General features: G+C 39.7%; 1 protein-coding gene across 5 annotated transcripts in view; it reads left to right on the forward strand.

Annotated features, from left to right (window-relative positions):
• The window catches only part of usp24 (ubiquitin specific peptidase 24), a 262,902-nt gene that overhangs the window by 221,153 nt on the left and 14,085 nt on the right, over positions 1 to 27,664 (forward strand). For all 5 annotated transcript variants that reach the window (XM_063064478.1, XM_063064479.1, XM_063064481.1 and 2 more), the window contains 10 exons: positions 688 to 804; positions 5,284 to 5,373; positions 5,696 to 5,798; positions 7,968 to 8,068; positions 8,417 to 8,533; positions 11,941 to 12,006; positions 12,762 to 12,828; positions 15,562 to 15,640; positions 18,274 to 18,349; positions 25,579 to 25,665. In XM_063064478.1, coding sequence (XP_062920548.1) covers positions 688 to 804; positions 5,284 to 5,373; positions 5,696 to 5,798; positions 7,968 to 8,068; positions 8,417 to 8,533; positions 11,941 to 12,006; positions 12,762 to 12,828; positions 15,562 to 15,640; positions 18,274 to 18,349; positions 25,579 to 25,665 — 903 coding nt within the window. The remainder of the gene's footprint in view (positions 1 to 687; positions 805 to 5,283; positions 5,374 to 5,695; positions 5,799 to 7,967; positions 8,069 to 8,416; positions 8,534 to 11,940; positions 12,007 to 12,761; positions 12,829 to 15,561; positions 15,641 to 18,273; positions 18,350 to 25,578; positions 25,666 to 27,664) is intronic.

Here is a 27,664-nt window from a genome sequence, read left to right on the forward strand (position 1 = left end):
CCAGTCAGGGTTGTTACCCCGAGTTTAACCCCTGAACTTGGAGGACCGCTGAACCACTCTTAGTCTGTCCCTTACCCTTTGACCTGTTTGGCATGGATGACTCTGCCAAGAGCCAGAGCATGAAGCCCTGAGTCCAGCCAACTTAGTTCTCTAGGTCTTTGAGGCACACAAGCCTCCAAACCACGAGAAGGTTGTGGTCCTTTTGGAGGTTAGCAGTACTAGATGGCTAATAAAACTCACAAATATAACAATGAGGTCTCATCCCACACCTCACCACCACACATCAGAACATTGGAGTTCAGGGTGGAATTGAGGGAGGGAAGAAGGGTAGGTAAGAGGTTGGGAGAACTAAAGGCCAAGCAGAGTGGAACACAGGACGGTGGCTTTTTGGGCTCGTACTGGCCATGCCTATAGGTAGTGGAGTGTGGTACAACAGTGGTCTTGTCATGCGCAAAAGATATCAATCCTCACATGTAGAGACTTTGTATTCTGTAAATGGACAAAACATGACTGTGTTATGGGTCTCTGCATCTAAATAACCTTTGTGGTCCACACCAAATGCCTTCTATCAGAATAGGATCATCCTACAAAATCATTTTTGTTAAATTCCTGACTATTTCCCACCTATGTTCATGTTTTAATTGTTAACATATCTTGAAAGTTTTCAAGGAAAATGTTGTTTTTCAGCTGAAAGGATTGGACGAACTGCTGGAGGTGCTGCTTGGCTTACTAGATAAGGATGTAGCCGAGAATTGCAAAAATTGTTCCCAGTACTTCAACCTCTTCAACAACTTTGTTCAAAAGGTAAAGTATGTTTTTAGTCTAATTTGTGCTGTCAAGAAAAGGTGAAGATCTTACTTTATAATCTCTACCACTAGTATCACTCTAGGGGATCAACCCTAGCTCTGAGGAATGCAGAAGGGGATACTTGAGTAACACCTAGACTAACGACTGAAGATGTTACACAGGACTTGTATGTGTGCTGAACAGCATGGAATGGAGCTTAGTGATCCACAACCAGCAGATCTGATCAAAGCTCTGCTGTCCTACCACATTGTTATAAATAGTAGTGGTTGATTGATGTACTGATTAGGCGATGGTGGTATTTACAAAGTAATTATTTAATTCCTCTGTTTTTTTTTTATTTCTTCTTGTAAATTCTCTGCCCTTTCTGTTAAGGGATTAACATTTAACCTTTCACCCCCAGATGTGCAAAATTGCTTAGGAAGTTAATGTCTTAAAATGGGACTAATCTGAGCCTGTCAAATACTGTCCAGTCATTTCACAATCATCATCAATTTTCTGATGTCATCAATGATGTTTTCAGGTGGCATTGTGTACTGATCATTTTGGATTTTGCCAGTATCTCATAGGTCCAATCTTTCCAGTTTTCGTTAAAACTGAGACCAAAGTGCTGAATTCCAAAGGGGAGGTGAAGGTGACTGTCCTCATGGCTATATTTAACCTGTAGTGGCTTAGCAAAGCTAAACTTGTTGGGAATCAAGAAGTCACTGTTGAAGCCATATTTACCATAAAGGAAGATGATTGTAAATGTTGGGGTCAAACTTCTCAGGACACTGCAGAAGTTCCTCAGAGGTTGTTCCAATCATTATCGTCATGAATGACCTTTGTGCACATGAGAATGTACACCACTAACTGCTCAAAGTTCATAAATCTGGCCGGTGAAGCATAGCGTGACTGCAGGTAGAGAGATCTAGTGACAAGTAATATTTGTATCAGGTAAAGAAAGTCTCCAACAAGGTGAAGCCTAACCACTCACCTGGTTACAAACATCTGACTTGTGGACAGCTATTCAAGCAAGCTTGGATAATCTTGTTAAATTCAAAACTCCAATGTATATACTGTATATATGCTTATTCCTATGAACTCCAGAACTAGTTTCCTTTCTGTCCCCATTTACAGTCAGTGTTTCTTATCAGTCTTGTATGCTGTTGATGACATTCGTTACACAAATAAACTCTTCTCGGGCTTCCAGCCAAGCACAGGTATCAATTTTAGCCAACGTTTCAATGACAGACTCCGCCATCTTCTTCAGGGATGATGCTTAGGCTCATCTAGATCAGTGGTATGTATACCTCTGTTGTCTGTCCTTCCTGATTAGTTAGTTCTCAACCAATCAAGTTTCTGCTGTCCCACCTTGCTTGCAATCAAATTCCAGTTCTTAGAGTGTGTAGAAGAAAATTAAGAGGAAAATTAAATTTTGTTGTCAAGCTTTACAAGCTAAGTATTGCTCAAGACTTGGTCATAAAGGTGACAGGATAAGATGCAGACGCTGCCTTGCTTGTGTGAGCTAAGAATAGCTAGCAATAGATCATGCCAGTGACAAGGTATTGTTAATATTGTCAGTTGGGGACTGATGTAGATGTGCAATTCTCATCTTGTGTATCATGCAGGAACATTTGTAGAGTTGCTGATACCTAACAAGTGCCTCTGAAATCGCTGGCCAAGTATATTTGGCTGTTGACTATTACCCAAAATTTACTGTATAAATTTAAGATGTAACCTGACATCGGCGGAGTCGTAAGTCAGCAGCTCCCCGTGGTCACGTATTAAAGGGTTAACCTTATACCGGGGTCTTTGTCTTTATTTCTGTTTGCTAATGAGATAAAATCTCTTATAGTAATTTGGTGGTGAAATTCTTTTACAATAAAATACCATAAATCAGGGTAAGTTCTTCAACAGAGTGAGACCTTCATCTTTGTTAAAATCCTTATTCTCTAATCTTATTATCATTCCAGAAACTGTGGAAATGTAGGGAAGATAGGTGATAGTGAGTGGTTAGTCCTTGGGATGTTTCCTGGTTTTCTCGTTGGCCCTTTTAAGGGCCTGATTGATTTCCTTTGCCTTATAGCCATTCTGTAGTAACGTCGTGCATAATTGTCTTATTTCCTCATGCAGACACTTTCTCTCTCTGGGAGATGTGATGGTGACTGTTATTGTTGAGGTATAAATCTCTTTGAGTGGGCTTCCAATCTTTCCATGGTTTCTGGAAGGATCGCCAGGAACCTGAAGAAATACTGGATTAGTACCATCCACAAACCCATACAGAAGCTCAAATCGCAGTTTGTGCAGGTCAAAGATGACCTGGGACCCAGGATAGCTGGCAATTACGGGATTCCCTGTGATTGCAGAGCGGTGTGTATCAGCCAGATGGGATGCATGGTGGAAACCCTCATCAAGGAGCATTGGAAGTTCACGTTACACGGTAGCAGAACATTGCATACACAATGACCGTAGAATTGATTTCAACAGCACAAAGCTACTGTGCCACGCCAATGGCTTTTGGGACTGCCTGGTGAAAGAAACCATTGAAATAAGAATAGAGAATAAGAATTTTAACAAAGATGGTCTTGCTCAAAGTTAAGAACTGAAATTCAATTATAAACAAGGTGGGACAGCGGGAATCTGATTGGTTGAGGGCTAACCAATCAGCAAGGACAGATAACGGTGGGTATATACACCACCGAACTAGACATGCCTAAGCATCATCCCTAATGAAGATGAGAGTTTGCCATCAAAACGTCGGTTAAAATAGATACCTGTACTCGGCTGGAAAACCCAAGAAGAGTTTATTCATCATATACACTGGGAAAGCACTAGATCCTTCTAATCTGTAAGTACGTTTACCAAAGAATGATTTTTGTGTATTTTTCCATTTTGTGGAGCCTGTTAACCAGGGGCAGCTTGTATTACCATTGTCAAGTCCCATATCATCATTATCAAAGTCAACTGGGCAATTGCGACTGCAGGAGCAGATCAAAAACTGTGTATCCTGTGGGGAGTGACTTTCCTCCTGGCATCTCTTTTTGCCAGCTACAAAGCAGTGGTCAGGAGTGTGGTGGAATAAACTGCAGCTACCCAGATGACTGCAACACTACCAACACTGAAAGCTTGATGATAAAGAAGCTTGTTTGATTGGCACCTCATCCACCAAAATAAGAGCACAGTCATTCTACCACCAATTCATAATGGTACATGTATCCACAAAATGCAGTGCAGTTAACGTTCTCAGTTTCTCAGACAGCAGTTCCTAAATCTATGGCCTTGATCATCCAAAAGATCAACCGCTAGTTCTCCTCTAAGGTGCAAACAATCCTAACTTGAAAATATATCATTCCTGTACTGTCAATGGATCTAATTCCAGACAGCACCTTCTTGTCTGTCTATCCACTTACCTAACAAATAGCATTGTACGACTATCCTCCTTCAATATTGCAGATTTTCAAGATACTGGTTTGCCATCACCTCTAGTAATTAGAGATGGGCAAAAAATGCTTACCTTTCCCGCATTCTGAAAACTAAATTCTCCACTACCTGGAAGTCTTTACCTTCATGCAAAATTAGTTAAATTGAAAATCTTCCAAAAGCATGTTTTTCAAACTAGTTTCAACTAATTCAGAATTGTTTGTATCATCAACATTTTGGTACTGTTAAGACTTTGTCTGGTTTCATTAAGAGCTTTGTTTAATTACAAATGGAAGGTTGTCCTTCATTGCAAGTTGGCTAGAACATATAAGTACCAAAATTTTGCTGTGGCTGAACAACTTTGTTGATTCCATTTAGACTAGTATGTCCCATGAGAAGAGGTTATGCTGGTTGGGTCAACACTGTATGGTGTTTTTACAGAATGGAAGTTGAGATCATTGAAATATACAAGATTATGAGTAATGTATTCTTTAAAGAGAGAACCTAGACCTGGATAAGGATTTCACTCATTTAGGAGGAAAGAAAACTGTCTTCCCTCAAAGGGCTGCGAGTCTTTAACTGGTGTAAATCTTGATCCCAGAGAGCTGTTGAAACTCAATCATTGTGTATATTAAGGCTTATTTCATATTTTAGTGGAATAAGCATTCTGAAGACTAAGTAGGCCAGTGAAGTTCTGTCCAAGATCAAGTAAATTATGATCTCATTGAATTGTGGTGCAACAGTTCAAGGAACTATGTAAGCCTGTGTTCCTGCTCCTATCACCTCTCTCTAAATTTTGCCAAATAATTACTTTTTTCCAAATCAATTCTGTCATGATTTTATCATGTAACTTGTCTCAAATAGTCTACAAATTTAATGTTTTCTTAAGTTTGGAAGAAAGTAGTTTGCCACTGATCATTTGTGTCTTGCTAGTTGTGACTGTGACCCTTTGATCACTCCACTTGAGGTGGCCAGGATGATATATTTCATGGATTTAAACTCTGACATATTAAACAAACTGGAATGTTTGTAGCATTTTGTTAATGCCTGCTAAGTCCTCTTTTAATCTGTCCTCAGGGTTTCAAGGCTTGTCAACTCTTATTCAAACACTCTGCATTCAAACGTATGCTTTGTTTTCTTCTTGGTCCTTCAAGGCAGAACAATCAAGTAAGTGTAGAGCTCTTAGTACATTGTTAATTGAGGTCTCACTGTTGGATACTGTATCTTGATTATTTTTGTGTCAGCCATTAACACTCATTCTGTTCAGATGCCTCCCTTTAACTGCTTGCCATTTTCCAACTGCATAATCGATAAATTAGTAACATTGCTTCCATTTTTATCTAATTGTACATTCTTTCATCTGTGAAAAAGAAAAATCATAGGTGATGGGTAATGTTTTAAATAAGAAAACTGTTCTCTTTATTTTTTATGAAGATATGAATCCATCCAAGTAAAGTGTTATAACACTAAAATTGGCTTTGTTTTCCAGAGTCGGCGCTGGAGTTCTGCACAGGCCCGTGAATTCTGGTATCTTCATATCACTTTGGCGTCACTAGTCTTACATACAGACATTTCATCCCTACTCACAGTTGGTATGTTGAGTTTACTTTTAGAGATTAGCTTCCATAAAATATTGCCAAAGTGAAGACCAGTATTCGATGATTCTCTGTGCATATATACACATTTTAATTAAGTGTTGCTCAAAATTGAGATATCATCAAACAGTAACGTTATGCCTCATGGCATGAAGTTGAGAGATCAAAGGAGGGTGAATGAAGCATGGGACATACAACAAAGGCAATTGTTTCACAAAATTGTCAAAGGTGATTAATGGATACCGTCTCAGAATATCCGTATGGTAAATGCAAAATTCATGTTGAGTGATTGCAGTATTGAGGACTGTGTTTAGCTTAAGAGAATGGATGTAATGTGCCCTTAATTGGAGAAAGAGTAGAGAAAACTGAGGTGATTGATGAGCACAAGTTCAAGTGCAAATAAAAGTTACAATATTTCAATGCAGTGCAAAGGTGTTTGAGCACATATGTGTACATAGTAGATTGCTGTAAACTGTGTCCGAGTTGATTACCTCAGTTATTTTTAGTTCCAGTGTTTTGCTTTTAATCATCATTTTAATTGTTTCCTCGCTGGATATTATTTAGTAATATTGGGTATTGTCTGCTGCCTCGGTTAAGCCACTTGGGAAATGGAATCCCTAGCCTACTTCCACTCCATAACCTTGGATTTTAATTTCGGTTTAATATTCTAGATGCTGCGTTTTTGCTGAACATAGGTTCATTGAGTAGGAACACTATAATTAAAAGCCCGAGTAGGCCATTTTACTCTTTTACCTGTGCTACCATTCATTAAGAAATAACTGAATCTTTCACTTCAGTAGTGCTTTCCTACACCAACCACATTTGTCTCGATTACTTTCATATCCAAAGATATATTGATCCCTTCCTTAAAAATATCAAGTGACTGAGCCACCCCAACCCTTTTAGTAGAGCATTCTAAAGATTCACTACCCAGGGTAAAGAAATTTCTACTTTCTTCAACTTTTTGTCATGAGTCTGTGATCTCTCCTAGTTCCAGCTACCCCAGATAGTGGTAGTGTCAACTTAGTCAATACCATTAGAGAATTTGTGCATTTCAAAGTGACCACTTCTCATTCTTCTGAATTTGAGCGTAAAGATCAGCCTACTTCATCTTTTTTTGTCCAGTGAACTCACCATCCTAATGATCTGGTGAACTCCATGGATATATCCTTTCTTGGGTTGAGTGATTGCATCTCTGCACAATATTTCAGTTGTGCTTTAAGGTTTTCATATAATTGAAGTAAGACCTTTCTACTCTAAATTCTTTTATAATAAAATCAGTTGGAACAAAAAAAGATAAACTGCAGGAAGAATTCAGTGGGTCAAGTAGTATCTCTTGTTGCAAGCTTGATGTATTGATGTTTTGGGTTGAGAACCTGCATCAAGGCTGGCAACGTAGAGGGGAAGAAGAAAGAATGCTAATGTATAGAAATGCAGTGGGTGTGGTGTAGAAACAGGAGCTGGTAGAACCAGATGAGGTCAGCAATGATGGGCAGATGGAAAAGGAGGATAATACCAGGATGGATCGTTGGAAAATGGTAAAGATATGCTGGGGAGAAAGTTTTGCCTAGGCCACTCAGGCTCCTTTGAGTACTACCTGTCAATCTGTCTAACAAAATGAACTTGGAATAGAATTAAGATGCAATCTTTAAGATTTAAGGCAATTTGCAGGGTTGATTTGGTGTAGCAAAAGGCAACCTTGAATTTCTACTAAATAAGCTTTGAGTACTTTCTGATTCCTAGTATGGAAGCTCTCAGGAGCAGTTGTCACCTGTCACTGTGGTTAAAAGAAAAATTGATTCTGCTGTCTGATTCTAAAGAAGTATTTGCTTTGACTTCCAGTTTTCTTCTTGGTTCATTTGGGCAAGCGTAGGTTACCAGTAACGCACACTAAATGCTGGAAGGATTCAGCAACTCAGCCAACATCTATGGAGGGAAATAAACAGTTGGTGTTTGGGCTGAGAATTCCTGATGAAAGGGTCTTGGCCTGAAATGTCGACTGTTCATTTCTTTCCAGGGATGCTGCCTGACTTGCTGAGTTCCCTAAGCATTTTGTGTGGTTATTCACTTCATGGCATGTGTTTTGGGTCTGGAAGCTAAGAAAAAATATGGTTGAAAATAGCTGAAGTAGAAGACAAGCAATATTATTATTTGTTTTTGTTTAAGATCCCGGGCAGTACAAATGGCATTCACCAACTCCACAGGTACCTTTGCACCAAGACGTAGAAACTCTCTTCAGACCTGAAGGACAAAATTACTTACTTGAGGTAATGTTTTGTAATATTTGTTTTGTATGACTTGATAAGTAACATTTAGTGATTCTAGTGTTCATCTCTCAGAATAATCCAGGGAAGTCAGTAGGGATGTTTAACATCAGGTTAGATAGCTGGGCTGAGAGAAATTCCATTTATTTGCAAGATCTCTTGATGTAGTTATTTTCAGGATAACACTTTCCATGTACAGTTACAGAATGCTGCTCCCAGCCTTTTTAAATGTGAAAAAAGAGAAAAATAAAGTTAAAATTTATGGTGTAGGGATTTTGCAAACTTTTGTTCCTGTTTGTGGTAAATGCAAAAGAAGTAGTGGCATTTTTAATTAAATTTAATTTATTTCAGGTTATGTATGCTATGCGAGAGCTGACGGGATCTTTATCTGTGCTTTCGGAGATGGTGACTTACTGCTGTTTCTGCAATGAACATTTCTCATTGGTACAAGCATTACAGACCATTAAGGTAAATGGACAGAATGAATAAAGGATTCTTTGCTTCAACATTTGGTTGTTCATTGATGAGAAGGAGACAAGTGATTCTGAACAAAGACTTCCACTTCTGCTTATATATTGGAACTGTTTTACTGGCAGCTCATACTGATAACAAAGGAGAGAGTAGTGAGAATAAAATTAGTCAGCGTTAATAAATGTTCACGATCTACAAGTCAGGAGTGTGGTGAAATACTCACCCATTACCTGAGTGAATCTATTTTCCAACAACATTCAAGAATATCAACACCATAAAGGACATGGTAGGCCACTTGATAGGCACCCTATCGATAACCATTCACTCACTCCAGCACCAGCACACAGTAACAATTTGTACCATCTAAGCTTCCTTAGATGGCACCTTCCAAACCAATGACCTCTGCCTGGAGGATAAGGACAGCAAAAGCATGGGAGCACCACTAATTAGAAGTTGTATTTCAATCCATACACCGCCCTGACTTGGAAATAGTTCACTGTTCCTTCACCGTTGCTGGGTGGATGTGCTGGAACACCCTCTCTAACTACATTATGGGTATGCCCTTTAGAACTGCAGCGGTTCAAGAAGGCTGCCAACCACTACCTTCTTAAGGGCAATTAGGGATGGACATTTAAATGCTGGCTCAGCATGTGAATACAGAAATACTGAATTTTTGCTAAAGGTTTGCTAAGGTTAGGTTAGTATACTGTACTGAGCAGAAGTTTTCGGCACACATATATATAGCTAAGGTGCCTAAAACTTGCATAGTACTGCAATAGTGAATGAACTCGCTGGAAGAAATTACTGGTAGATACAAAGCAGCTTCTTTATTCGACAAAACAAGGTACAGCAGGCATCATGTGGAGACAATTTCGGTAGAAAGGTCTGCTGGCCCAACGTGAGACTCGATATTTTATGTGCTAAACACGAAGGACAATTCCATATTTACAAAGTGTAGATAATGCTTCCTTTTGAAACTACATACAAACTTCACACCTCGTGATCTGCATCCATACCACAGACGCCAGCATCATCTGGACTGGGATTCACAGCTTTTAAGAACCCATTGTTCAGACCTACACTCCAAATAAAATTCACAATACATATTCAAAGGCAAAAGACTGGTAGCCAAAGCCATTTGCCAAAGGTAAATGACCCAAACCCAAAAATCACTCTAACAGATGGCACCTTCCAAACCAATGACCTCTGCCTGGAGGATAAGGACAGCAAAATCATGGGAGCACCACTAATTAGAAGTTGTATTTCAATCCACACACCGCTCTGACTTGGAAATAGTTCACTTGCACAGTCCTTTAGTAATTTTACATATTACACTGTACTGCTGCCTTTAAAAGCAAAATTCATGATATATGTGAGTGATGATAAACCTGATTCTGATATGGGTCTCTGTTGTGGAGTGAGAGTGGGAAGGAGGCAGAGAAAGGGGAGTCATGGTTGGGAAAAGGAGGAAGGGAGCAGCAAACACCAGAAAGACAATTCGTAATGATCAATAAACCAATTGTTTGGAACCTTGACCTTGCCTGGTGTCTCAGGACTGAATGTGCCTGTACCTGCACCACCCCCACCCCAGTATTCCTTCTCTGCCACCTCTCCCACACGCCGCCCACAGCGTTCCACCCTTGCCATTCCCAATGTTCTATTTATTATAGATTATTATAAATTACTGTGATTGCACATTTAGACGTAACATAAAGATTTTTACTCCTCATGTATGTGAAGAATGTACAAAATAAAGTCAATTCAATTCAATTCAATATCCTTTGCTCCCACCGGATTTACCAACTCGCTCTCTACTCTGCATTTACAAAAAACAGTACTGTGCAAAAGGCTAGAAGCATTTCTCACTTCTTTCATCCCTCATTGTGAATGCACTGCATTTTTCCATTCCCTTTCCCTTCTAAATGCTTATAGCTGGAGTGCCGGAGACTTCTGCACAATACCGCATGTAGGCTTTAATCACCACAAACACATTTTGTTTCCAATATGAGTGCTGACAAAAGAGAATAAGGATCACTGAGGGATAATAAAGCAGGAGTTTCAACTTGTGCAAAACCCCAAGACCCATGTATTATCAGTCTGACCAAGGGCTGGGCTCTTTGGTTCCAAATTAGGCCAAAGGGAAGTGATTTTTAAAGCTGTCATATTCCCAAGTGTGAACCAATGGGGTGACATCCTTAAGGGAAAGAGAATGGAAAAATGCAATGCATCCATAATGAGGGATATAAAAAGTGAGAAATGATTCTAGCAAGGGTTGTTAGACCATTTGTTTATGGTAGCTTTTACCACAAACAATGGTTCAGGCTTCTTTCAGGGAAAATACGATAAAATTTGAAGTGGAGGAAGCCTTGAAATAAAAGCAAAAGGACCACAAGTTTCTGCTCGAGGTGGGGAATAGAGGAAAGCATGTTTCAACATAATTTCATTGAGTTTTGCACCAGGTGATAATACAACAGAAAATTAAGATTTTAGAAACCTGAAGCATACAGAAAATCCTGAAACCACTCAGCAGATGTTGAAGCATCTTAAAAAAAAAAGTGAACATGCAGCAGCTGTAAATGCTGCCTAGCCTGCTGGGCTTTTCCTGACTCAGCATTTTCTGTCATTTTGTAAGCAATCCTGGTAAAAGCAGTCATTCCTGAATTCTAAGGGTGGAAAAACAGCATGTGCTGCTCCAGATTTTCTGAGTAGATAGCAGGAGAACAAAGGCAGCTCCCTCTGTGAGGTCAGGACGTAGCCTGGAGATAAGAGACAAAAGGGCGCATTTTGTTTAATTTTGATATGACTCTAATATTATGATATTTTACTCTTTTTTTATATAATATTGCTCACAAATTGAGAAATACTTTGAAGAAAAATACTGATAGAACTCAGCCTATTTTCCATTTTCCTTTCAATAGCTTGTAGTCCACAACATTGGACTATGCTTTTCCTACCCTTCTTCGTATCCTCTATATGAGAAAATATTTTTTTTCCATTCCTCATCAGTATTTGTACCTGTTACTTTATATCCACGCATGCATCCTGATATTGATCTCTTTATGAATAGAAATTAGTCCATATCTTTGCCTATCATAATGTTCTGTTCCTCAGTTAGACCTCTCCTTGGTTTCCACAAATCTTAAGAAAACCTCCAAACTAGCATTGTCTACTGTTATTAATAGCCTCACAAATATCTCCCTAATGTTCTACCTACTGTTGAATCCCATAGACTTTTGTTTTTCTTACCAATCTGTTAAAGATGCTTGTTAAAAGCCTTGCTCAGATGGATGCGGATCATATCAAAAAAAGCTACTTATTGGTGTAGTTACATAAACATGGACCAAGGGTTAATTATGATTTTCTGTAATAACATTTTATGATTATGTATGTTTTGTGTTACTCAGATCCAACTGGAGACAGCTCCACCTCACGAATTGAAAAATATCTTCCAGTTACTGCATGAAATCCTGGTATGTACGAGAATTATGAATGGCTTTCTTAGCCTTGTATGTTAGATAAAATGTATACAGTAGTAGACATAACAATGCAGCACTAGGGCCCGTGCTCAGAACCTAAATGGTCAAAGTTGTTGTTGGGGCTTGCATTTCTTTTGCCGGCTGGTGGCGTAGTGGCATCAACGCCGGACTTTGGAGTGAAGGCTCCTGAGTTCAAACCCAGACGGCCCCCCAGACACGCTTTTCCATCCGTGCTGGTTTGAGTGTTGAGCTAGCAACTCGACCTCGTAAGAAAGAAATTGCCTGCTACAGAAACATCAACAGCAAGAAGTTGATGGCCTATGCTCTCTCGTGAGTTTAAAAGGCAATTTCATTTTTTTTGCATTTCTTTGACTTTATTGATGACTTTACTGAGGTAATGACTTAACCACTCTTTGACTGTAGCAATTCAAATCACTATTTCCAAGTTTGAGCAGATTGTCCAAGAGGAAGAGATAAATTTGGGGAAAAAAATGAAGCCAACAAATAACATGAAGAAAAAAATAAGTCCTTAAAAATAAATTCCAAATTTAAATTGCGATTATGGTTTAACTTCTTGTATAGTACGAACAACAGGCTGATAATAACCGACAAAGCAAGTAGGGCATGCTGGTAGTCTTTGGAAAAAGTAAATGAGAGTGTATCAGCGGCCTACTCACACTAGAGCGAAGAATCCGTTGTGAAATAACCACACCAGTAACTAACTTGTTTTCTCTCACCTTGTTTTCAAGGTTATTGAAGATCCATTGCAATCTCGCCGGCTACAGTTTGCTTTTGAGTCGGAGAAAGGACTTTTAGGTACATATTTGTTAACTAACCCACCACCTATAAATTCAGTCCCCTCCACTCTGATGACAGAAGGATAGAATGCATGCTAGCAGACATTGGAATAAGTGTAGATTTCACAACAGAGGAGTTGAGGGAGGCATGAGGGACATTTTTTGGAGGTGAATGACTTTGTCGAGGTCAGCAATTTAATCCAAATTGAAATGGATGCCAAACGAAAACAAATTAATGCCACTTGACATTGTGCCTAGGGAACATTCATAGTGTAGTCTAGGTTAACGGGTTCCCATCTTCTCCTTAATTGGAGGAAAAAATTATTATAGATTTCTAGCACTGGGTAGCAGGTAAATAGTTTGATGGCATAGAGCCAGTGGATTGAGTCTGATGAAAACGGAGTCCACTGCTAAACAAATGGAGGAAAAAGGCACTGTTAGAAATGTTATGGCTATATTTGGATAGTTAATTCTGATGGTCTGCGTGGCGGGTTGGAAATGCGTCTCTACCACGTTCCCTCCAGTAGTCTGCTGGTCGCCTTTGGACAAGGTGTAACTCCGGCTTAGCCCCACCCTCCCCCAGTCAGGGTCATGTGAAGGGGATTCAGTTACTTAATCCATGGCATCTGAAAAGCTGAGGAGTCAAATAAGTCTTGTATCAGGTTCCTCAGCTCAACACATGTGCTCCTCCCCTGGAATTTGGTGCTGAGCCTAACATTGGCCTGAAAGGTTGAATGTGTCTGCCAGTCAGCAAGGAGGCCACAACTGTGCTGACCCACATGCTGATGTCAACTGGTTCTGTACATGAGTGTTGATTGCAGTCAGAAGCTACTGAGAAAGGGAAGGCATACAATGCAACCTGATATGTTGGGAGAGTAACTAGCTTTGTGCCTGATACACAGTTGCAAGAAAAAGTTTGTGAACCCTTTGCAATTACCTGGTTTTCTGTATTAATTACTTATAAAATGTAGTGTGATCTTCTTCTAAGTCACTAAGATAGGCAAACACAATCTGCCTAAGCTAATAACACACCCTGCTTGCATCATACATCAGGGTGCTCTCTTTGTCCCAGAAGTATTGTGAAACATCCAGGTGGTCTTTTGCAAATGAGACATGCAGCAATGGTGGGTTTTTTTTTGGAGAACAGTGATTTCCTCCATGGTGTCCTTCCCCAAGCACTATACTTGTTCAGTGTTTTTCTTCTACTGGACACACGGACAGAGACTTTAGTACAAGTTCTAGAGATTTCTACCGGTCTTTTACTTTTACCTTTGGGTTCTTCTTCATCTCCTTCAGCATTGCACATTGTGTTCTTGGTGTGATCTTTGCAGGCCAGCCACTCTTAGGGACAGTAGCAACAGTATTGAATTTCTTCCATTTGTAGACAGTTTTTCTTACTGAGGACTAATGAACACTCGGGTCTTTAGAAATGCTTTTGCAGTCTTTTCCAGCTTCATGTATCTCTACAATTCTTCTCCTAAGGCCGTCTGAAAGTTGCTTTGATTGATTCAAATTTATTTGTCAGTTAACCATATATGAATACAGCCAAACGAGACAGTGTTATTACGGGGTCAAAGTGTAAAGACACGTTACCAACAAGCATCTACAAGATCACAATCAAGTAATAAGAGTCTTGAAGCCCATCTCCCTTCCTCCCTCCTCCCCCCCGCTATTTGATGTATACAAGTCAACAAACCCACATAGAATATCAGTAAACATACATCGCCTCAGAATGTACATATATAAAAATATATATGTATGTGTGTGTGTATGTATATGTATATAGTCCAGAGCCTTCAGTCCATTTTAAATCTTCAGTTGCCACAATTGTGCTACGCCACCCCCAGTAGAGCACAATGGTTCAATGCCTCACCTCCATCAGCTGGAAAGCAAGCGATCCCACAGCTTGAGTCCATTGAGTGCCACTGAAAAATCTTCAGTCAGCCACAACAGAGCATAAGCAGATCTTTCTTGAGAAGAGCAGGCTCCGTCAGTAACCTGATTTTCTGTGTCTTTTTTATAGGGCAGGGCACCTCTACAACCCACACCTCCAATCTCATCTCATTGATTGGAACACTTGACTCCAAATAGCTTTTGTAGAAGGCATTACCCCAGAGATTCACATACTTTTTTTGAACCTAGACTGTGATTGTTTAAATGGTATACTCAGTATTGATGAGAAGAAGTACAATTATTCATGTGTTATTAGTTTAGCCAGATTGTGTTTGTCTATTATTGTGACTTGGATGAAAATCGGACCACAGTTTGAGTATTTAATGCAGAAAACCAGGTAATTACAAAGAGTTCACAAACTTTTTCTTGCAATTATATAAGCATATGCTTTTTAAACGAACTGTTGCTTTCTGTTGTCCTTTTCCCAAAGAAGCTTGAATCGTTATATTCTTTCAAGTCTGAATGAGATGAGCAAATCTAATACATACTTTGGACTCGACCTCTGCTTTCCAAGTCTGAATTGCAACATATTTATTGAGTCCGTAGTTTTGAATTACTTTCAGATAACTGAATCGTGTTTGGCTGCATGCCTGCACCTCATTCTTTTCAACACCCTACTCCTGCCAGTGTTGTAAGCTTGCCAATAGTGTTCACATATTTGTGTATGTAGCACTTGTGTGTATGGCGCATAGTATCCAGCTGAACGACTCTGGAATATCTTTAATATAGTCTTGCTTTTTTCATCAGCTTGTTCTGCACTATTAATTTTTTAAATCAATATTCTCTGTCCACTCCACAGCCTTGATGCACCAGAGTAACAATGTTGACAGCAGTCGCTGCTATCAGTGTATCAAATTCTTGGTACTGTTAGCTCAGAAGTAAGTATTTGAACTTAAAATTGATTTTAAAATATGAACATGATTTTGCTGATTTTTTTTCTGAGTGGCTTACATTTATTGTAAATATTGAATTACTGTCCAAGGCAGTTCACTTTAGACAATATTAGCTTTTTAAAGGCTTGAGAAGTGATCAGAAGCTTTGCCATACCTGGTGATGACATATAAATGTGAGTAAGGCAAGAGTATTTAGGATACGTGGTCAGGATTAATAGTTCAAGGTAATTTACATGTCAAACAATATTCTATTCAAGTCTCAATCTTCTAACTAACATTTCATCTGAAGGTGTTTTTGCCCACACAACAGGCCGTCCTATAAAAATGTAACTATCCTCTAATCTTGCTTGGTTGAGATGTTTCTTTACGGCTGATTAGAGTTCCAAGTATAACAGAAAAGCGGGCTGTTTTTTTTTTATTCCATTACTGTTACTTAATGAGTTCTTAAAGTTACTATGACCTGGAATGTGTTTTATGCTTCTTGATTGGATTTTTACAAGTGAACAAGTTGAATGTAAAATTGAAGAACTTCCCCTATGACAAATTGTAAACTGAGTTCTGAAGAAGGATCTTTGACCTGCAAATTGTTTCTCTTCTTTTCATAAATGCAGACTAACACAGGTGCAGCATTTCAAGCAATTTCTGATTTTATTTTAGGTTTCAGAATCTGCAAGTTTTTTTTTAAAGATTTTTAGTTCTAAATGTGCTGTGCCTCACTTGAGTGCTGGTTTAATGGGTTACAAGTTACAAACAAACTTTCAAGCAACGGCTGTATAGTCTGAGTCCATTACAACATTGTAGAGTACACAATCCAGGCATTTTTCATTATTTATACCTACTTATGGCCTTTTTTGGAGCAATTCTTTGGTATCACTTGCCATAGACAAAATGGAAGTTACGTTGACTATATTGTCAGGTATTGTGTCTGGCTTGTTCTTGAAAGAAAACCGGAGAGCAAGGTATCATGGAGAGTGTAATTAATCTGGGAACAATTGAGAAACAATATAAAATATTGTAGTTGCTAGAAATCTGAAATAAAATATGGTGGCAGCATTCAGTTTCCTGATTGGATGCTACCTGCCAAATGGTCAGGGAGCATTTAGTGATAATAGAAAGTGAAGTTGATATTTTAGGCTGATATTTTTTTTCTCACACCACATGCTCCCATCTTTCTCAGTTCCATATTTGATATTAAGAAACTTGACTTCATTCACTGGCTCCATCCCAGGAACTTGGATCAAGGAAATTTGTGTTGACTTACAGTAACCACTGAGCGGAAGTATTTGTTTAAATGAGGGGAAATCACTTCTGGGGAATATCGTATTTTCATACAGTAGCGCACCTTTAACTTGTCCGAATGCCTCAAAGGTGTTTCCATGGCATTTTTAAATAAATGCATATTGAAACAGAGGATGATATTAGGGCAGGTGACAAAAGGCTTTTTTTTAATGAAGATTCATAAAGGCAGTCAAGAAGGATGGGAGTTCAAAAATTAGGACTATAATAGCTTGAAATCATGGCACCTATGATGGAGAGATTGCTAATGGATCTGATTACTAGCCTAGATATAATAATAGACATCCGTTAGTCTGCTGAGACCATGGATTTGCACCTTGGAAGGTTTCCAGGGTGCAGGCCTGGGCAAGGTTGTATGGAAGACCAGCAGTTGCCCATGCTGCAAGTCTCCCCTCTCCACGCCACCAATGTTGTCTAAGGGAAGGGCATTAGGACCCATACAGCTTGGCACCAGTGTCGTCGCAGAGCAATGTGTGGTTAAGTGCCTTGCTCAAGGACACAACACGCTGCCTCAGCCAAGGCACGAACTAGCGACTTTCAGATCACTAGACGAACGCCTTAACCACTTGGCCACGTGCCAACACAGCCTAGATATAAAAGAGCACTGATATTTCAGAGGTTCTTGGCCAAGAGGATACTCAAGTAGGGAGGGGAAAACCCATCATATTTGAGAGAAAAAGGTGACCACTTTACATTCTAGATAGATCTGAATGGTGATCAGGCACTGATGTATTTCATGAAGTATTGAATTATTAGTGGTCCTAGGAACTTGTCACCTGTGTAAGATCTTTCCAGTTTATGTAGAACAGCAGTTAATAACTTAGTTGGTCACCACAATTGCTAAACAGTTTGCCTTTTTTAAAAAGAACATACTTATTGTACCACATGTTTCCTTCCTCTGGTTCAAATGCGTGCCAATTGATGGCTAGTTTTATGCATATCTCTATGGAGATGGTTGAGGCTGGGCGCTCATGTGATGTATGTTTTTATTTCCCACTTACCATTCTGTACCTGAACACTGTCTAGATCTTGCCACCTTCATGCATGGTTTGATTTATGTTTGACCATTGGACAATTATTCCAATGATGCTAATTTACTTCAGTTTTACCAAAGCTTGGCCATACCACACTTCTAAATTTTGCTTTCATGTCAAGAGCAGTCACTCTCATCTCTAGAATTCATCTTAAACTGTCTTTCTGCTTTATACCTAGGTTTTTGAGAGTAGCAAGTGCTACTTTGTTTAATTTAACCAGATCTTTGGTTTTATTTTAATTTTGCTTTTCCTCATTCCAAGATAATTGTTTGCTTTATTATTTAATAGATGTCCAGCTGCAAAGGACTACTTTCGTGAACATCCCCATCATTGGAGCTGGGCTGTGCAGTGGTTACAGAAAAAGGTAAGTACTCTATCTTGTTACTACATTTCATTGACTCCATGTCATTGGATGAGCTCTATCCTCTTACTACATTTGTGGAAATCAGTATTCTCAACCATTGCCTGAACCATATTTGATAGCACATAACTCTTTGAATCTCTAATGTCTTTTAATTTATAACTCTTATTAGCAAAGGACAGTACTATGTCTTGATGTTAAGAAATGGATTAAGGGACAAGAGAAGGATCTTCGTTTGGGAAATCAATTAGTAAAATAAATTATTTTGGGAGAGTAGTCTAAGACACAATAAATTTAACTATATTGTTAGGAGTTTTATCTAGGTTCACAAACAGTACTTGTATGATAGGCCATAGTATAAATCAGGGAATGGTCAAGTTTAGTTGTCGTTCGACATGGTGAATATGGCCAAACGAAACACCATTCCTCAGGAGCCAAGGTGCAAAGCCCAGTCGTATAGTCATACACAGTACAAGGCACATATAGCAAATATAAGATAGCAATAAACATACAGTTGCATTTAGCAAAAAATAGCCCCAGCGTGAGCCTAGTCCACGGCCGTGCAGCTCCCCCACTGTCAGTCTCTCCAATGAACCAGATTTGCAGTATTCTACATTGCCAATGTCCAGCAAAGTCTTGCGATCACAAGAAAAACATCCAAGATCATCACTCAGTGTTAGACAGGACACCGCCTTTGTGCACCAACTCTGATGCCTTTCTGTAGCTGGCAGCAAACAGTCCACACCAAGTCCAGCTGCTCTGCTATCGAGCAACTTGCTGATGGGGCATTTCTGCAGTAGTTGAAGTTCTTAATATCCAGCAGTGTCTTGCAATCGTAAAAAAGACATTTTAAAAAAGACAGCAACGCTTTTGGTAGTCCCCATGGAGTCCCCGAATGTCCTGCCATCTTACCAAAAATCATGTTCAATAAGATGAGATACGCATTTGTTAATCTGTTTTTAAGTTTAAGTATTTTTGGAATATGGTCATCAACAGCAAGTCAGCATTAGTTGCCTTTGTGAATGTAATCGTAATCCTGTACCTTAAATCCCTATAGTCTCTCTGGTGAACGTACTCCTGCTGTGCTACTTGCTGGGATGTTCTGGAATTTAGACCAGTGACATTGCAGGGCATGCAATATATTTCAAGGTCATGGTGTGGTGGGAAGAAGAAGGAACCTACAGTAGTGGTATTCTCGTACACCTCCTGCCCTTATCCTATTTCGTGATGGGGGCTGTAGGTTTGTGTGGTGCTGTTATTGGGCAACTGCTGTGCATTTTGCTGATAGTGGAAACTGCAGCCACCGTATAGCAGTGTTGGACCAAATAAATGTTTAGAGAGACTGCAAAATCAAGTGATCTAAATTGTCCCAGATTGTGTCAAGTGTCTTCAGTGTTGTTGATGCTACACTTGTGCAGCCAAAGTTCAAAGCAAATTTATTATCAAAGTACGTAGATGTTACCAAATACCACCCTGAGATTTGTCTTTCTGGCATTCACAGTAAATACAAAGAAACAATAGAATCAATGAAAAGCCACACACACAACAAGATGGACAAACAGCCAGTGTGCCAGGAGCGGGTATTGAATCATATTCCTGATGTCTGCCTTGTAGATGGCAGAAAGGCCTAGAGATGTCTTTAGAGGAGTTGCACACCAAAAGACACCATCTCTGGCTCTGTTAATACAATAATCATGGTTACCTTGACATGGAAGTTTTGTACTGACTGGCTCCTGGCTCAAGCTACGAAGAACCAACTGTCATCCAACATTGATGACACTCATCTCAATGCTGTCAACAAGTTTTGCTACCTGGGAAGCATAATAACATCCTCAGCTTCTCTGGATGTAGAGATTGAGTCAAGAAACAGAAAAGCCTTTTTTGCCTTTGGTCAGCTGAAAGACCGAGTTTGGTCACAGAACATCAAGTGCAAGGTATACAGGACCGTTGTCATATCAACCTGTTATATGGATGTGAGACATGGTGCCCATATCAGAGACACTTACGCCAGCTTGACCAACTACAACAGCGTCACCTGCGTTCTCTGATGATCACCTGGTGAGACAAGGTCTCCAATACTGAAGTCTTCTCTCGAGCCGGAATGCCAGCAGTTCCAACCTTGGTGATGTCAGCCCAGCTGTGCTGGGCAGGGCATGTTGTCAGGATACCCGATGGAAGACTGCCCGAGGACATCTTGTACGGCCAACTGTCCAGTGGTACCCGAAAACAAGGAGGCCAGCAACTACAGTACAAGGATGTTCTGCACAGGAGCCTCAAGAAAGCTGACATTGCCCCATCAACATGGGAGGATCTGGCTCAAGATCGCTCACAGTGGAGGGACGCCATCAGAAAAGGTGTGGACGCTGCTCAACGAGGCAACACAGGAAAGGCACAGGAAGCGCCACAACAGAGCTTCTGCCCCTGCTGTCCCTCCAGGCCTCATCTGCCAAGTATGTGGCAAGCAGTCGCTGTCAAGGATCGTTCTGTACAGCCTCTCCAGGATGCACATATCACACCCCCTAACTGACTGAAGGAACCATCATGATCCTACGGGATGGATAGCTAGAGAGAGAGAGAGAACCTACATATAGAAAGACCAACCAAATTATTAGCAGTAATGCACAGTACAAATTCATGGAATAAAAGCAGAAAATGCTGGAAACACTCAGCAGTTTTAGTAGAATCTGTTGGGAGGAAAAATCAGGTTAGAGACTATTTAAAGAAAGTTCTTTAAATGAGAGATTTAGTATTCTGTAATGAAATGGTTGAGTATCTGGTAGATATGGGACTTCTAGGGATCATTATATAATAGTTTTATATATATAGTGCCTTGAAAAAGAATTCACTGCTCACAACTGTTTTCACAATTTACTGTCTTATTTGCTTAGTTTCAAATACATCAAAGTAATTTTTTGAGCTAATCTACAAAACATTGTGCATCATGTCAAATCAAAAGAAAAATTCCAAAAGCTGTCAACAGCTTACTGAAAATTGAAAACCAATATTGTGAGGCTAAAAAATTATTCATCGCCTTTGTAATTACTACACTGACCTACTGCAGGAGAAATATATTACCTTATTTATTGATAATGTTCATCAATATGTGTTGATATTGGAAGATCACCTGCTTTCAGTGAATCCATAAGAATAAACGCAACCTCTCTCTGTTAGGTCCAACAGTTTGGTAGTTTTTTAACAGACCAAATCAAAATGAGGACAAAAGGGCTTTCAAAACAAGTCAGGGAAATAATAACAGAGAAGCAAAAAATTTGGGGGCACAAGACTGTCTCAAAGCTACTGAACATACCTCGGAGCTCATTGCAGTCCATCGTGAAAAAATGGAAAAATGTGAATCCCGCAGCCACTCTGCCTACGTCGGGCCACCCTTCTCTACTTAGTTGCTGGAGAAGAGAGGCTACTGTAATGCCAACAGTCACTCTGAGTGAGCTGCAGAAGTCAGTTGCTGCAACTGGAGATGAAGTTCACGGCTCCACAATCTCTAAAACCTTGCACATAAAGGGTATTTATGAAAGAGTGGCAAGGAAGAAGCCCTGGCTAGGAAAAAAAAGCATATCCTTGCTCCTAAAGACATTGCAAAGCATCACTTAGAAGGTACTATAAAGATGTGGAAGAAGGTCTTGTGGTCGGATGAAATTGAAGTGAAACTTTTTGACTTCAACTCTAAGTCGTACATAAATCTAATACTGCTCATCCGCCAGGTAATGCCATTCTTGCTATCAAGTGTGGTGGAGGTAGCATCATGCTATGGGGATGCTTTTCAGCAGCAGGAAAGATTAATGTTGCTAAATATAGAGAGATCCTGGATAAAAACCTGCTAGCCTCTGCCAGAAAGCTTAAACCAGGAAGGAAGGTTTTCTTTCATCAGGGCGGTGACCCAAAGCACACTGCCAGGGCAGCCATGGAGTGGCTTTAGATGAAGAAATTTGATGTATTTGAGTGGGCCAGCCAGAGTCCTGACTTTAACCCACTCGAACATAACTGGCAAGACCTCAAGATTTCTGTCCACTGTCACTCCCCAACTAATCTGGCACAGCTTGAGCAAGTTTGCAAGTGGGCAAATCTTGCTCCGTCACATTGTGCAAAGCTAATAGCGACTTATCCAGAAAAACTGCTGGTTGTAATAGTTGCGAGAGGTGGTTCAACTAAGTACTGAGCAAATACTTCTGAAGTGCTGACATTTCAGGTTTGAATTTTTAGTTTTTCATGCTTTACAATTTTCTTTATTTTTTGTTGAGTGATGTCACAACAATAACTTTGAACTCAACTTTAGTAAAACCAAAGAATTTATTGTGGACTTCAGAAAGGATAAGATGAGGGAACACAAGCCAGTCTTCGTAGAGGGATCAGAAGTGGAAAGGGTGAGCAATTTCAAGTTCCTGGGTATAATCATCTCTGACGATCTATCCTGGGCCCAACTTATCGAGGCAGTTACCAAGAAGGCATGACAGTGGCTATATTTCATGAGGAATTTGAGGAGCTTTCATATGTCACCAAAGACACTTGCAGATTTCTGTAGTGGAGAGTATTCTAACTAGCTGCATCGCCATCTGGTATTGGGGTTGGAGGGTGGGGAGGCACTGCACAGGATCGAAATAAGCTGCACAAAGTTGTTCACTCAGTCAGCTGCATCATGGCCATTAGCCTCCCTATCATCCAGGACATCTTCAAGGAGCAATGTCTCAAAAAGGTGGTATCCATCATTAAGGACATCCAGCACTCAGTATATCCCGTCTTCTTGTTGCTACCACCAGGAAGGAGGTACAGGAGCCTGTAGGCACACACTCAGCAATTCAGGAATAACTTCTTACCCTCTGCTGTCAGATTTTTGAATGGACATTGAATCCATGAACACTACCTCACTACTTTTTTTTTTGTTTTCAATATGTATTTAATTTAACTTTTTTTAATGTATGTACTTATCACTGTAATTTATAGTTTTTATTATACTGTATTGCATCGTACTGCTGCCGCATAACAGCAAATTTCACGACATATGCCAGTAATATTAAATCTAATTTTGATTCTGATAGCAGTAAGCTTGACATCTTTGGTTTCGAAAATGCTGGAATATATTATCAAGGAAATGTTAACGTGACATTTAGAAACCAGTAAGTGGATTGGACACTTTATTGGTGAAAAACCTGTAAGAATTACTCATGAAATTGTTATTCCATTATATGGACAAACCAGCCCATGTGTGTTGGTCTTTCAGAAGGCATTTCTTAGCCACATAGGGATTAAAGAAAATTGGTTTGGAAGTTTTTTATGAGCAATATACTGGGTGGGTTAAATGTCAGCTAATGGTCAGTAAAATGTAGAATGAGCAAGTGATAAACAAGAGATTCTGCAGATGCTGGAAATCCAGAGACACGCACATAAAATGCTGGAGGAACTCAGCAGATCAGGCAGGGTCTTGGCCCAAAATATCAACTGTTTATTCCTATCCATAGTTGCTTCTTGACCTATTGAGTTCATCCAGCATTTTTTGTCTGTTACTAGGGATAAGCATGTTATTTTTAGCTGGATGCTGTGACTGGTGAGGTGCTGCAGTTTCCCAGCTATTTATAATAAAATGTATGTCTTTGATTGTAATGAGGTTAGATGGTGTTAAAGTGTACTTTTTCCAAGTTTGCATTGCCATCCTTTGTATTATTAGTATAGAGTACAAAGCGTTTCATTGACAAATTAAAGTGAAAAGACACTGTAGATGTCCTTTGGTAGCAAAAATATGTTGATTTGTTTTCTTTTACGGTGAGACTTGAAAGAGGAACCCAGTTTGTTAACATGCAGGGAAAGAGAGTAATTAGGAATACCAGAAGCATGCTGCCCTTCATTTGAAAAGAATGAAAATACAAGATGTATCTGGGTCAAATAACACAGGACCTGGTGAAATTGCAATAGAAGTATTATGTACTGGTCCAGTCTTCCTACCTAAAGAGGAAAATAGTTGAGATTTAGAGAATTCAGCAAAGGTTTGCCAATTGATTCTGGTATGCCATGTTGTAGAGTAAGTAGAAGAATGTGAGGTGACCTTTTTGAACAGTACACAGTTCTCTTGGAACATGCAGGATAGCTGTTAGATGGGATTCTCTTGGCTAATGTGTCTGGAATAAGGGATTACAAACCCGAAACTGAATATTAAACTATTCAGGAATGTGAAGAGGTTTCTTCAGCTAGAGCAGGTAATCCCAACCTATAGTTCCCCAAACAAAAGGAATTCTGCAGATGCTGGAAATTCAAGCAACATACATCAAAGTTGCTGGTGAATGCAGCAGGCCAAGCAGCATCTATAGGAAGAGGCGCAGTCGACGTTTCAGGCCGAGACCCTTCGTCAGGACTAACTGAAGGAAGAGCGAGTAAGGGATTTGAAAGTTGGAAGGGGAGGGGGAGATCCAAAATGATAGGAGAAGACAGGAGGGGGAGGAATAGAGCCAAGAGCTGGACAGGTGATAGGCAAAAGGGATACGAGAGGATCATGGGACAGGAGGTCCGGGAAGAAAGACGGGGGGGGGGTGACCCAGAGGATGGGCAAGAGGTATATTCAGAGGGACAGAGGGAGAAAAAGGAGAGTGAGAGAAAGAATGTGTGCATAAAAATGAGTAACAGATGGGGTACGAGGGGGAGGTGGGGCCTAGCGGAAGTTAGAGAAGTCAATGTTCATGCCATCAGGTTGGAGGCTACCCAGACAGAATATAAGGTGTTGTTCCTCCAACCTGAGTGTGGCTTCATCTTTACAGTAGAGGAGGCCGTGGATAGACACGTCAGAGTTCCCCAAGTCAGGAGCCCTTGAGATAGTTAATGAATCTTTGGAACTCTGCAGCTAAAGAAAGCTCTGAAGGCTCAATCACTAAATATGTTCACAACACATTTTGATAGGTTTTTGGTATTAATGGAATCCAGGGATATTAAGTTAATGCAGTTCAGTGGCGCTAAGATCTTATTGAACGATGGAGTAGAATAAGTTGCTCCTTGTGTTTCTTGTGTTTTTAAACACTTTTCCAAACCTTTCAGAGTTGCTGTTCACAAAATCCAGAATTTAAGTAAAGATCAGAGTGACAAGCTCTTCAATACTGACCTCATGTCTGATAAGTTACTGAAATTTTTAACTGGCTTGCTTCCGGAGTATCTTGAAATATTGAAGAAATTGAAGACTTACTCTTATACCAGGAGACTGATAAAGATTGTACCTTTTTTTTCCTCCTTTGGGTTAGATGTCGGAACATTATTGGGCCCCGCAAAGCAACATATCAAATGAAACCTCAACAGCAAAGACCTTTCAGCGCACAATTTCAGCACAGGTATGTCAGCTTCCTCATTTACTTGCTCCGTCACATTGCGCATTCAGACAGAGACGTAATGTAAAGATTTTTACTGGTGTATGTGAAGGATGTAAGAAATAAAATCAATTCAGTTCTTTATTGTAACAATGGCAGGCAAAGAAAGAGTGGCAGTTTATTTGGCTTTTCTGTACAATCAAAATGAAAATTGATGGTTCTTTTAGTGTCCCTTTATTCCTTTGACATTGCTTTAGAAGCATGAGATGGGGTATAGGGGGAATATGGAATATCACTAATCAAAATAAAATTGAATTATTTATATATGTTCTATATCTATATCTATATCTTCTATATTCTATATCTACCTTGGTTTTGTATTTAGTCGTTAGTGCTATCTGATCTGCAGATTTTGAGTATTTCCAGGATTTTTCGATTTCCAGCAACTGATACGCTCTGCATCTCATAGTTCTGGCAAGTTGATTTTCTTACTTTCTATCATTCTCCTTTGTTCACTTCACTAGATAACTCAGCATTAACTCTCCTCTTTAGGCAGCGCTGAGAGCAGTAATTTCACCTAGATAACATTGATCTCTGCTATCAAAAACATTCACTTTTGTTACTTCACCCTCTGCAACTTAAGATAGATTTGTCTTCCTCACTTTACCAGTTCTGATGAAAGGTCATCATTGACCTGAAACATTAACTTGTTTCTTTCTCCATTGGTGCTGCCTGATCAGATGAGTATCTCCATTATTTTCTATTTTTGTTTTTATGAATAGTGCCATGATTTAGTAATGTTGCATTCCCTTAGCTCTGTACTACAATTTCAGGTGCTGGAACAGAATAATAATTCTTAGAATTAACTCTACTTCCAAGCAAAGCTGTCCCTTTACCCCCTTTTGCACTGTTCTGAGCTTGCTCTCTTTCCATCTGCTGTGGGTTCAAAACAACTGGAATTAAGCTGTAGGGAATGGTCCAGAATGACTTTTTCTCTCTTTGCTTTCCATGATTTCTACGAATGAAAGTAGGGCAGGAACTCAATTCCAGGCTCCCTCATCCATTGTTGCTCTGTATCTCATAGGTCTGAGCACAGGAAGCACTTTGTGGGGCTTGATATGTCCAATTGGGCTCTCAGTTTGAAGATGACATAAAGATTAGAGGAGTTGAGAAGAGTGAAGAAGGTTGTCAAAGGATACAGCAGACAATAGATTAGTTATAGATATGGACAGAGAAATGGTACATGGAGTTTAATCTGGACAAGTGTGAGTTGTTGCACTTTGGGATGTCAAGTTTAAGGTGTAACTATACAGTTGGTTACAGGACCTTTAACAATATTAGTGTATAGAGGGATCTTGCAGTCTAAGTCCCTGGTTCTCTGAGAGTGGCCACACAAGTAGGCAAAATGTTTAAAGTGGTGTATTGCATGCTTGCATTGATTGAATATGAGCGTTAGGAAGTCATATTGCAGCTATATACAACTTGGGTTAAGTCACACTTGGAGTATTGCGTGCAATTCTGGTCACCCAATTAAAGGAAGATATGAAAGCTTTGGAAAACTACAGAAGAGGTTCACCAGTTTGCTGCCTAGATTAAAGCTATCAGCAGAGGTTGGATGATCTTGGTTTATTTTCTTGAGAGTGTTGGCGGCTGAGTGGAGGCCTTGTACAAGTTTATAAAATGAGGAAGGACCATAGATGGACAGTCCTGAAGAAGATCTCGGCCAGAAATGTCGACTGTTGATTCATTTCCCTAGATACTGCTTGACCTGCTAAGTTCCTCCAGTATTTTATATTTGTTGCCTTAAACAGTCAAAATCTATTTTTTGCCAAAGTAGAATTGACAAGAACGAAAGACATTCATTCTAAATGGGGGGAGATGTCAAAGGGAGATGGGTGGGCAGTTTATTTTTAACGCAGTTTGTAGGTGCCTGAAACAGGCTGCCAGCGGTAGTGGTGGAAGCAGATACGAAAGTGGCATTTAAGCTGGTCATGTAGCGGTGCGCTACACACAGCGCTAGAAT

Source organism: Mobula hypostoma, chromosome 12, assembly GCF_963921235.1.
Source record: "Mobula hypostoma chromosome 12, sMobHyp1.1, whole genome shotgun sequence".
In the NCBI taxonomy this organism is placed as follows: Eukaryota; Metazoa; Chordata; class Chondrichthyes; order Myliobatiformes; family Myliobatidae; genus Mobula; species Mobula hypostoma.